Below are 12,634 nucleotides of genomic sequence, written 5' to 3'. Positions count from 1 at the left end.
TTAATTATTCCTTGTGTTTAAAAAGATGTTTAAATTTTGAAGCCATCACATACAATTTTTTTTCCTGACCCTTTGAGAATAGAGACCCATCACATCTGAATAGAATGTATTACCTACCAACAGGTACATTCTTTTGTCACCTCAAAATAAAATCAGGAAATTAAAATTTAGTATTACTACCATCCTAATCCTCAGATCACATTCAAGTTTTGCCAGTATTTTCATAATTTTATCTATGGCAGAAGGATCCAGTTCCAAATCAGGTGTTGTATTTAGTTTTAAGTATCTTCTGTTTCCTTTTCTTTAAAACAATTTTTCAGACTGGGCTTGGTAATGCATGCCTGTAATCCAAGTGACTCAGGAGGCTGAGGCAAGAGGTTTCAATTTTTAAGCCAATCTGGGCAATTTAGTGAGACCCTGCCTCAAAATAAAAAATTAAAAGGACTGGAGATGCAGCTCAGTGATAGTATCCCTGGTTCAATTCTCAGTGCTGCAAAAAATAAAAATGAATAAATAAAAACTAAAATAATAGAACAATTCTTCAGAGCTGGGGTGGAGCTAGTGATAGAGCACTTATCTACCATGTGAGAGGTCCCGGATTCCATCCCCAGTATCAAAGAAACAAACAAATTAAAACAGTTTTTCAGTTTCTTCTTCGTTTTCTTGATACTTTTAAAAATATACTTACCATTTTAGAATGATCTATAATGTGTTTTTGTCTGAGAGTCCTTTTGATAGATGCAGGTCATACATATTTGGCAGAGATGTCATAGAAGTGATGCTGCCTTCCTCTCATTGTGTTTATCAGGTTGTGCACTATTTCAGTTTGTCCCGTTATTGATGAAGGTACGCCCTTCAATACTTGATTATGGTGATGTCTACCAGGCTTCTCTACTGTGAAGTTATTACTTTACTACCTGTTGTCATAGCATTCAACCAGATAGGGGAAAGAAAGAGTTGTTTTTTTAATATTTTAATTCCTGTATATTTATCCCACAGGCATATATTGAAAACAAAAAGAAAGGTGGGGAGGGCTATTACATTTAACCCTGTGTCCAGTTAATTTGGTTGGTATGATGTGTGTGTGTGTGTGTGTGTGTGTGTGTGTGTGTGTAGATAAAATATACTCAACAGAGCCTAAAAAATAAGGTAAGCTTTCTTAAGGTTTATATATTATGAAGTTGTATAAATAAATAGTTGAAGTAACGTGAGCCCTTTTGAAAACACAGTATACCGTTATGAGCACTGGTTTTGATAGTTTGGCGAAAGCACTAACTGTGTTTGTTCACAGTACAGCAAAGACCAAGAGAAGATGGACTAATGGACTTAACAATGAATGACTATGATTTTAATTCTGGAAAGAGGTTGCATATGATAGATTTGGAAATCCAAGAGGCATTTTTGTTTTTCATGGCCTCTATTTTAAAAGGTTATAGAGCATATTTAAGGCCAATAACACAAGCCCCATCTGAGACAGCAACAGATGCAACCTCTCTTTTTGCCCTGCAAGGTGAGTGATTGCATAGTCTTATAGCTTTCACATTATTGAGCCTAGCCTTGAGATAATTCAGTTGCTTTCTGAATTAATAGTCTGTATTTATCAAGATACATACCTGTTTTTGAGGAATATGTGAATACCAGCTCTGGTGATCCAGATCTGAAGGACTAGTTCTTTCATTGGCATGTTTACTATAACCCAAAGTATGTAGAAGAAACTATCTGAAAAGTACAGAATCTCCTAAGTATATAGTACTTCACTCTGTGTGTCGTCAGATATTGGTGTTTTCAGGGCAGCCAGGTAGTGTTGGAAAAGCAGAGGCACTACTGGGATGGTTACTCCAGGCTTGTGTGCTCTCATTTGCTTTATTTCGGTTCTCATTACAAACATTACTTTCTGTCTGTGCCACAAAGTGAAAAAAGGTTGGAAATCCCCAGGGTGCAGTTGGTGTCACAGTACATATTTCCTTCCTTTTGTAGTATATAATATTTGAAAGAGAAATTCATTTAATATGTAATATATTGAATGCCTCCAAATGCTGGCTATGTATTAGTATGCAAAAGAGACATGACTGTTACTTATCTCACAGAGCTTATAGTCAAGAAGATAAGCAATTAGAAATTAATATGAGTGAAGAACTTTAGTTTATAATTTTAAATTACAGAGGCCCTTTGAAGTATTGTTTGAGCCCTGATCACAAAGGTAAGTAGAAATTTGCCAGGCAAAGGGAAGTTGAGAGTGTTTTAGGAAGAGAGACTAGTTTATGCAAAGTCCTTGAGGCTGGAAAGAACTTTAGTTCATATCTAAGTGTAGTATAATAGCACAATGAGGACATGGAAGATAAAATCAGGAAATAAACATTTACTCTGTTTTCAAAATGTAAGAGAAACATAAATGAATATCAGAAGGATTGTTACTGCTTCTTTGAAAAGCCACACCTTTTTTATTATAAATATAGAGCAATTCTTATTTTTTTTAAATTGGTTTTATTTATAAATAAAATAATTCTGACAGAGGAATGCATTACAATTCTTATTACACATATATACCACAATTTTTCATATCTCTGTTTGTATATTAAAGTATGTTGACACCCAATTCGTGTCTTCATACATGTACTTTGGATAATGATGTCCATCACATTCCACCATCCTTGCTAATCCCATGCCCTCTCCCTTTCCCTCCCACCCCTCTGCCCTATCTAGAATTCATTCCTTCCATGTTCCCCCTCCCGACCCCACTATGAGTCATCCTCCTTATATCAGAGAAAACATTTGGCATTTGTTTTTTTGGGATTGACTAACTTCACTTAGCATTATCTTCTCCAATGCCATTCATTTACCTGCAAATGCCATGATTTTATTCTCTTTTATTGATGAGTAAAATTCCATTGTGTATACATGCCACATTTTTTTTTATCCATTTGTCCACTGAAGGGCATCTAGTTTGGGAAAAAAGCCACACATATAGATAAACAGATAGATACACAGAGAGAGAGAGCACACGCGCAAGCAGCGGGCGCACAAGAGCATACAGGTATATATACCATGCAAAGCATTGGGACCAAAAATAGAAATTTAAAAAATGCTTTCAGATTTACTAGTTTATGGATCATCTTCAAAGATGGGGGCAATGGAGATAATTTTGGATGGGAATTTGAGATACCTAGGTTTATATTTCTTTTGTATTAGTTTTTCTATTGCTTACTTATTTGTTTGTTGGGTCATTTTTCTTATCAGAGATCTTAGTTTCTCTTTTGGTTAAATAGTGGGGAAGATTGAGGTTATCAATGACATGTTTGATCAGGTTTCTGCCCACTCAAAATTCCTATGAATCTAGGGGCTGGGGTTGTGGCTCAGTGGTAGAGCACTCGCCTCCCATGTGAGAGACCCTGGGTTCGATCCTCAGCACCACATAAAAATAAATCAACAAAATAAAGATATTGTGTCCATGTATAACTAAAAAAATATTTTAAAAATTTCCTATGAATCTATAAATGATGTATATTCTCACATTATATATTTATGTTGAACAGCTTTCTTAAGAAGCCGGGACCGATCACATCAAAAATTCTATAACATGATGACCAAAACACAAATGTTTATTCGCTTCATTGAAGAATGTTCTTTTGTCAGTGATAAAGATGCAAGCCTGGCATTTTTTGATGATTGTGTAGATAAAGTAAGTGTACATGTGCCCTAATTTATTTTGTGTGACTATTATAAATGTTATGAATTATAGTTTCTATTTATAGCTTTTAACAAAATCTAAATTAATTCAGTTTCATAATTGACTATAGACACTATAGAGTGTACCTCTTAAAAGCATTCTCTATGATTTTACTAAATCACGAGTTTCATTTTAACAATCAGGTTTCTTTCCCTATCTGTGCACTTATAGACTGGGTTTTTCTGAACTGTGAACCTCCAACTGCAGCATTCTTAATTTTCACCTCTTTTTGTCTGAGGTGAATGTCAAATGTTTAGTGTAGGTGAGCTACAACTATTTACCTGTCCATGCTGGAGAGTGAGGAAAGGGAAGATCAGTGGCTCAAGAAAGGGGTATCTAACCCTATATGTGGTGAGGAAGGAGGAGTAGCTTACTGTGGGTATCAGAGCCCAACCTGAAAAATCAGAGGCCAGGCAGAATAGAGAATGTATATGCCAGGCAATGGGCAGACTGCTGCAGGGTGTCAGAACTTCCAACAATTTAAACAAGACGGGAAGAGTAGGGATAACATGGGGTGGGCACAGAAAATGAGACATCATAGTTTGATTTGAATGAGGGAGGTGCCAGCTTGGTGGGGATGGGATTTGGTGTATAGGGGAGTGTCAAAGCAAAATTAGGGTGAAAGAAGTCATCTGCATGGTAGAGGAGGGGCAGTGAAGATTGGAGTATGTTCCACATGAAAGGGATTGATCAAACAAGTAAATATTTCAAAATTTCTCACTGTTGGAGAAGTAATTTACAAATACAGAAATAGAGAAAACTAGAATGAACCTTGAAGTGCTAGAATGGAATTAGAGGTTTAGTGTGGTATCTTTGGTTTTCAATAATAAATGTAAAAATAATGATAAATATTGATATAAGCATATGTGTCTATATATATTGGTAAGTATTCTCTAGCTCTGTACATTGAATGGACCTGTATGCAGTCACACCCCAATTGCAATTTATACCTGAGGCATAGAGTTTGCATCAGTTATAAATACGGTTCTCTACCAAAAGGAATCAGGACTCTTTGGGGAAATGTTGGTCTGAAGTTTAAAGCAAGGAGGGTACAAAATGAACCCTACAGTATATTATATTAGAAAATAATGAGTTGTTTCAAGAATGATAGAGACATAATAAAACAAACCCAAACACAGAAGCCAATTTGAAGGGATTTCCACTGACAAATCTGGGACAATTTGAGCACCAGATGTTAGTAGCATATTAGCCTGTTGAATAAAATAGGAAACCATGAGTCTATACAGTTATGGGTTGATCAGTTAATTGAAAGTCTGATGAGAAGCAGAGTCTTATACAGTTTCAAGGTTCTTTCTCACAGAATACATAAATAATGACAAAGGGAGAAAGAGTAACCATACAGTAGAAAAACTTGGCAGACACCACTTTAATAATCAAGTGATCAACGTGAGCATCATCAGATCAGTAATGAGGTAAATCAACATAATGTGCCCCCGATTTTTGGCAATGAGAATGCATTATCAATTCTATAATATTCCTCCCAAAGATGTATGACCTCTTTAATCTTAAGGAAATATCAGACAAACGCAAATTGAGACATTCTACAGAAACATTTTCTGTAATAGGTTAAGATTAAAGAAATAAAGGAAAAATTGAGAATTTGTTCTAGAGGGAAATGAAGAGACTTTACAGCCCAATACATGTAATACATTGTTCAGAACTGTAACACTTAGAAAAATCAGCAAAACTTGAATATTGTTCAAGGATTAGGTAGTAATAATATGTAATATGTTAGTGTTAATTTCCAGTCATACTTATGTAGGAAGATATCCTTTTTTTGTTGAAGTATATATTAAAGTATTCAGGAGTGATGAGTAACTCTCAGATTAAGGAAAAAAAGTCATTTGTACTATACTAAAAACTTTTCTATTAATTTGTGATTATGCATAATGCATATAGTGTTTGTGATTTTATGCTGTTTGTGATGATAGAGAAAATGAAGAAAACAAAGCTTTATTGTATCTCAGCAATTTATTGTAAATTATCTCAACAACTACAAATGTAAGGCTGTTTAAAGAATCCCATAACTTTTAAATTTAAGTGACTATCAAAGAAAATCAGTGATTTTGGGGGGCACAATAACTAAAATATTACTTATCTCTCAATATTCAGAAATCAGCTCAAAGCTGAATTTGACATGAAAATATCCTTTAAATAAACACCATATGTCTTATAAAAATAAGAATTGAGAAGTGATTCTCTACATTGACAATCAAAGTACTTAAATACCAACTACTATATTAGTAACTTCAGTCATTTACTTTTTTCTATGTTATTTTATTATCTGTTTTTAAAAATGTGAGGAGCTGGGCACAGTGGCGCATGCCTATAATCCCAGAGGCTGGGGAGGCTGAGGCAGAAGGAATGAAATTTCAAAGCCAGCCTCAGTGACTTAGCAAGACCCTAAGCAACTTATCAAGACCATGTCTCTAAATATAAAAAAGGGCTGGGGATGTGGCTCAATGGTTAAGGACTCCTGGGTTCAATCCCCGATACATACACACACACACACACACACACACACACACACACGTTGTGAGGAGAGATTATTGTAACTGCCTATCTCATGGTATTCAGAGTAGTGTTGTATAAACTAAGAAGTAGAAAATATTACAGCTGTCTTTATTTTGGGGTTTTATCCAAGTTCATAGATTAATTCATTTGGTTTTATCATCATGACTTAGAAATGTTATTTTTAAATGACTGATGAATAGCAGGAACAGGTTCATAAGCATTTACCTTTTCCTACAAATTTAGAACACTTGAGCAATAGTTGACATAAAAAATAATGTTTCTGGTACTGATAGAGTTAATGAGCTAAAGATGACAGAAATATCAACTCTAATCCTTAAAATATTTTGGAATAGGAAAAGATAGATATATGCCATCATCTGTTTAGAACCTAATTTATTTTCCTCTAGAAACACTGATATAAATGATTAACCTATAATTCAGATGATACTGGGGTGCAGTGTTGTGTGTTATAAGTATGTATTAATTTTTCTGTGTATGGAATGAAATTCTAAACCACTTTTTAGGACACGTAAAAATCAAATTTGTTGAGTTATAAAATACAAACATTAAATATACCTTAAAGTATATATTTTGATGAGTTTTGACAAATATATCCACATAACCATGATTTCAAAATATAGAACATTTTCGTCACCCCACAAAAGGTTTTGTTTTGAGGGAAGCTTTATTTTCTTTTTTGTAATTATTTGTTTACAAATGGACTTTCAGATCCCTGCTTTTTGTAAGTTAAGCTCTACCTGTTTACTTTGAGAAGGAGATCATGTCCTACCTCCTTGACATTTGCCATTACAGCAGTGTATCAATAACATTTTGTTAATATTTTAATCAAAATTTTATGTTTGCCTTATGTGGTGCTTATAAAATTAAATATTGGCAATAAATGGGAAGGTAAGTCTTTTAAAATAATTTCTCTTAATCCTGGTTTATAGGAATAACTGATTTTTTTGCATAAAAAGATGTTTCTGGGTTAGCCTTATATACTTTAAACATATTTCTCATATGGTTCTAGGTTTCTACTGGTCATACATATATATTCATGGAACTTCCATTATGAACGATGGTATTTTTATAACAGTTGTTCCCTGTGCCAAGCTAACTGAATCATAAGGAACCAAATTAGTCATCAGAGTTTAGCATGCTGTAACCAATAAACTTATTAATCTACATGGGAATACTGGGTTAGTTGTAGAAATCCAATTAAGAGCTTAGAAGAAAGAAATATTATATTATTTTTTTGAACTATTAATGCATCTTGTTCATAAGTTTGTATTTCACCTAAACTCATATTGTAGTGTCACATACTTTTTTGAAATATTAATATGGTAAGATGCACAAAACTTATAATTTTGCTAGATACCTAGGGTATCATTTCCTAAGTAGCATAGCTTAGTACTGATAATTAATACATTAAGTGGTCTAGGATTTTCTGTAGGTTACTATCATTTATTTGATGGGAGTCAATGCAGGAGATGATTGAAGCAGTTCCTTTAAAAATATAAATTCTGAAAAGTCTCAAAAAATAAAATTATATTAAATGTATAAACATTGTTTCTAGGCAAACTATTTTCCTAAAATACAATTTACCTGTTCAAAGTCTTAATCCAACAAAAGATCATTTATGTATACTGGATTAACATTGTACTTAAGGATTTTAATGAGTAATCAGAAAATCAAACTGAGAACATACTAAAACATAGTCACTTGCATTTGCTTTATTATAATTCCAGAGAATTTTATTAGAAAAAGAAATTTATCACAAGACTTAAAATATAAACTTCAGATGTAGTTAGAACAGAGATTGATTATATTCCTAAGTATTGTTAAGCAGAACTCCCAGAAATATAAGTAACTGTACAATGAATACATTGAGAACTGCCTTTTATATTTTAATACCATAATAAGTATAGCAAGCACAAAATATTGGTGCTTACTTTTAACCTGCAAGTGTTTTTTGATGATCAGTCACATTTTAAGAATGCTCACGTATGAGGAACTGGTGATATAGCTCAGTGGGGGAGCACTTGCCTAGCATGTGCAAGGCTCTGGGCTCAACCACTAGCACTAGAGGGGATTAAAAAAAGAATCATTTATGTGGAGGTTATCCCTTAGTTGAATGACTGTGAGCTCATTTTTTAAGTGAAAAAATCCTCTTACATCTGGCAGTTTAGCAATGGAAAATATTAAATATGCATTAACTGCCTAAGCCCATCTGTGATTAAGATTGAACAGAAATTAGATATTTTACTCTTTTGATCTTAACATATCCAAACAGAAAATATTTGACTGACTTTTAAAATCTGAAGTGAATAATGCTTAATAGAAATAAGAAAAAGAGTATATGAGAATTATTTGAGTTTCATTTATGACTAATTTAAGAACCATGTGTTCTTGTTCTTCACATGATTATATTTTAAATCCTTACAATCTGTTCCTGTAAAATGGTGCTTAATTAAGGGCAGTTTTGTGTAACAAATAGTCTTGTTAGAGTTTTTCTTGGTTTTTCAAGCATCCCTTTGCAATGTTTTCTGAGCATATTAATATCTTGTGGAAAAATATAAAGAGAAAATGAAAATTATTTTAATTTTATCCTGAAGTGGGTGTTGTATTTCTTTTTTTTCTCAATAGACACAGATGTCACTGTGCTTTTCAAAAGACAGAAATGTCCAACTGATAAATATAGGATTTATGGCATGGCTGTTTTTATAATGCTGAACTGGGATTTATTGGTACACAAGTAAAGGAAAATATTCTTTACCAAGTCATTTAATCTGTAGTGCAAAATTTTTTAAATTTTAATAGACTAATATACTGATAAATAGAAAGTTATCCTGGACCCCAGGCTTTTGCCATGAGACCTAAATGGCTAGATAGGGGGAAACAGGCACAGATCTGGAAAGGGAGAAACTGTTAAATAACTTAATTAATTAATTAAAACACCTGGTGCTCATAGACAAGCAGTCCTCTTATAATATCCCACCATGGAGATGGGCATAGTTTCTAGCATTCTTTCCAGCCTCGTTGGATACTAACCTTTTTATTCTAGTCCATCTCTTCTATTTCATTATCATTGCTAGCATTTATATTACATAACTGTGTTTCATCTACATAAATATGTTTGTGGGAATAAAGCATCTTATTTCCAATGGACACCACACCCTTCTAGAGACACCTGTGATTTTGAGTTAGCATTGACATGCTTCTAGTGTTTTTTAAAAATATTATCTCTTGAGTTTCATAATAATGACCAAGGTATACTTCATTTTTATTGAAATTTTGTTCCTAAACACTTTTATTAAATTGCTAAAGAAACAGAAGTGTGGAAATTAAAAAGGAGAAAGAACTCCATAAGTTTAGTATCCCAATGTAAAATCCATTTTGCATTTACTTTGTTTTATGTTACATAATTGTAAAAGTGTCCCAATTTTTATACATAACTAATTAGCATTTTAATAGCACTGTCACATATTTTAAGAGTAAATTTTGATTTTTCCCCCAGACATGACATAGTTTAAAATGTCATTTGATTTTGTTCCATCCCTTCCCATTCTGTTTCTAGTTACAAAAGCAATCACTTTCAGCTCTTTTCATTTACCTTAAGATTTTTAAGTAATGTTTTTATTGCTGCTCATAATTTTCTGTATTATCAATTAATGTCCTATGAACTACCACCACAATTCTTCTAATATAGTTAAAACATGAATTTTGGTCAAATAGTTGTTCAGTGTTGATATTACTGTCTTTTTGTATGTATCATAGCTAGGCTATAATTAAATTGTCTTTCATGTATAGCTTTTTATTTTCCCAAAAGTTAATAAATGCTCTGTTTTTATCTTGTATCTGTTAATAATTCATCTCTGAATTCTTGTACAGAAGTGAAAATTTCTATTTTTTCAACACATCCAGTAATCATTTGATTTTTTTTTCTTTTAATTCTTGCTGGAGTTTTCCATGCTGTCATTATAATCTGAGTTGATTGCTTCCTGGTCTTTGATCTGGCATTTTTCTTTACTATTATTTTTGTTATTGTATAACTTCCTTGTAGAGTAGGATGCCCTACTTTCTGGCTTCAGTAACTATTTTTTTTAAATTTCCTTAAATACATCTCTTGGTAGCTTAGTGAGAAAGGGTACATGGGAAACTGTGTGTTTGTGTATATGTGGTACTAGGATTGAACACAGAGACACTTTACGACAGAGGTATATCTCCAGCCTTCTTTTATTTTGAGATAGCATCTTACTAAGTTGCTGAGGTGGCCTCAAACCTGCAATTCTCTTGTCTCAGACCCTTGAGTAGCTGGGATTATAGTTGTATACCAATTGTGCCTTGTGAATGGGAGAGAAAGATTTTTTTTTATTCCCTGCCTATCTGAAAATTTCTTTTATTTTTTTCTCTGCTACTACTTGTTAATTTGGTTGGATCAAAATTTTTTTTAATTCAACAAAAATGTATTGATCATCTCTTACTTACCAGGTACCTTTTGTTGTTGTTTTAGTTTTGTTTTTAGTTGCTGGGGATATAGCAATGATCACAAAAGACCAAAATCTTTTTCCTTATAAAGTTGACATTCTATTGGTGAAGGCAGATAGATAAAAGACCAAATAAATACTTGAAATGTATAGTGTGTTAGATAATGAAAAGTTCTTCTGCAGGAAAGTAACAATAATAAAAGATGAGGGAGAAGACAGGGAGTATGCTGGGACAGAAAGATTTGTTTGAAAGTTTACAACAGCAGACAAGCAATGCCAAATGAGAAAGACCAGACATCACAACCAAGTGGCTCCCTCAGAGAAGCAGTCTGTCAGGCAGTGGAAATAACATGTGCAAAGGCCCTTTGGTGGGAGTCTGCTTACTTTATTAGAGAAAAGGGAATGACCAGGAAAATAGACTGGAGATGAGGGCAAAAGAAAGTAGGGAGAGAAAAACAAATCCTTAAGGCCTTACAGGTAGAGGAATAACTCTATTTAAAATAACAACAATAACTAAGTAGAATTAATAAAATAGACAATAAAAATAACAACAAAAGGATTCCCATTTACCAAATACCAAACATACCTCCTGTTGAAGGACTCAATAGGAGCCCCCTTGACTATAAAATGGGACACTGTAACTGTCTCCCAGGTTTGCCACCAGGACCAATAAGCAATAGGTACCAGGAGGGGTCCCGCTGATTGTGCTAGATGGCCAACTCAGCTAGGGAAGTAAGCCAAGCCTTTCCAAAGCAGGCTACTCCCCCAAACATCACTGCCATGGCTCCACCTCCCAGTCCTGTCCCTGCAAAAGTCTGGGCACAAACCAGTGAGTGCAAATACTGACCCTGAGACTACCCAGATTAAAATTTTGAAGTCATTGCTGTATTGTCTTGTAGCGTCTAGTGTTACATTTGAGAATTCTAATACCATCTTGATTTCCAATCTTTTGTACTTGATGTCTTGTTCTTTTTGGAAGCTTTTTAAATCAACATACCTTGAGTAGGATTTTTTTTATCTTAATTGAATTGGATATGTGTAGGCCTTTTTAATCTGCAAATTCATTTTTTTCTATTCTGGGGAATTTTCTTCTCTGTTTAATGTCTTTCCCTTATTATTCTCTTTTTATAAAATAATTATTATCTGGATATTGGCCCTCCAGACTGATCCTCTTAATTTTCTTTTTTTTTTTTTCATCTTTGTCAGTTTTTTTTTCATTTTGTCAGTTTCACTTTTTGAGAGATTTCTTTAGTTTTATCTTCAGTTTTTATATGTCTTACTTCTGCTATCATATTTGTAATTTCCATACAAATTCACTGAATGTTCCTTTTTTTATTCATCTTATTCTTATTTCATGATTATAAGCTTATTCATTTTATTTTGAAGGTTTCCTCTCCCTGCTCTGTCTCTGCCTCTTCTGTGTACATTTTTATGTTTGTTTATTTTGTTCTTTTTCACATTATTGTGTTCCTTGTTTCTTGTGATTTATTTGTTTAGCATTCTTTTTGAAGAGGGAGGCAAAGGAACTCATTGGAGCTCTTTCTGGGAAGGTGGGCTTGGGCCTTCTTAGGTGTGAATTGAATATCATACCTTTACACACCTATTTCATTGCAGTCCCAGTTTGATCAGTGTAATTCATTTCTTTAGGCTGATTGGTTTCCACAGGGTGTATCCTCCAGTGTGAGGTCTGGAGAGCAGAAGCCTAACAACTAGTGTTCTTAGCTGAGTGAGGAGGATAACTCAGTTTTTCTTCGTGTGACATGTAGACTTTTACTTACTTCACCTTCCTCATCTTCCCAGTGTCCTCAAGTGTAAAGTCTTTCTGGTTCACTCAGAAAATCCCAGCCAAGTCAGGTACAGTGGCACATGCCTGTAATCCCAGCAG

At 33.6% G+C, this 12,634-nt stretch overlaps 1 protein-coding gene and 1 non-coding gene across 8 annotated transcripts in view; both read left to right on the top strand.

Moving 5' to 3' along the window:
- The window catches only part of Dennd4a (DENN domain containing 4A), a 111,293-nt gene that overhangs the window by 56,366 nt on the left and 42,293 nt on the right, over window positions 1-12,634 (top strand). For all 7 annotated transcript variants that reach the window (XM_071608403.1, XM_071608401.1, XM_071608402.1 and 4 more), the window contains 2 exons: window positions 1,292-1,510; window positions 3,534-3,679. In XM_071608403.1, coding sequence (XP_071464504.1) covers window positions 1,292-1,510; window positions 3,534-3,679 — 365 coding nt within the window. The remainder of the gene's footprint in view (window positions 1-1,291; window positions 1,511-3,533; window positions 3,680-12,634) is intronic.
- On the top strand, window positions 3,342-3,414 carry Trnag-ccc (transfer RNA glycine (anticodon CCC)). The gene has a single exon. It is a non-coding gene; the product is annotated as a tRNA-Gly (tRNA).

Source organism: Marmota flaviventris, chromosome 2 (genome assembly GCF_047511675.1).
Source record: "Marmota flaviventris isolate mMarFla1 chromosome 2, mMarFla1.hap1, whole genome shotgun sequence".
In the NCBI taxonomy this organism is placed as follows: domain Eukaryota; kingdom Metazoa; phylum Chordata; class Mammalia; order Rodentia; family Sciuridae; genus Marmota; species Marmota flaviventris.
The sequence above is the reverse complement of the archived record's forward strand: the minus strand, read 5'-3'. Positions and strand labels throughout refer to the sequence as shown.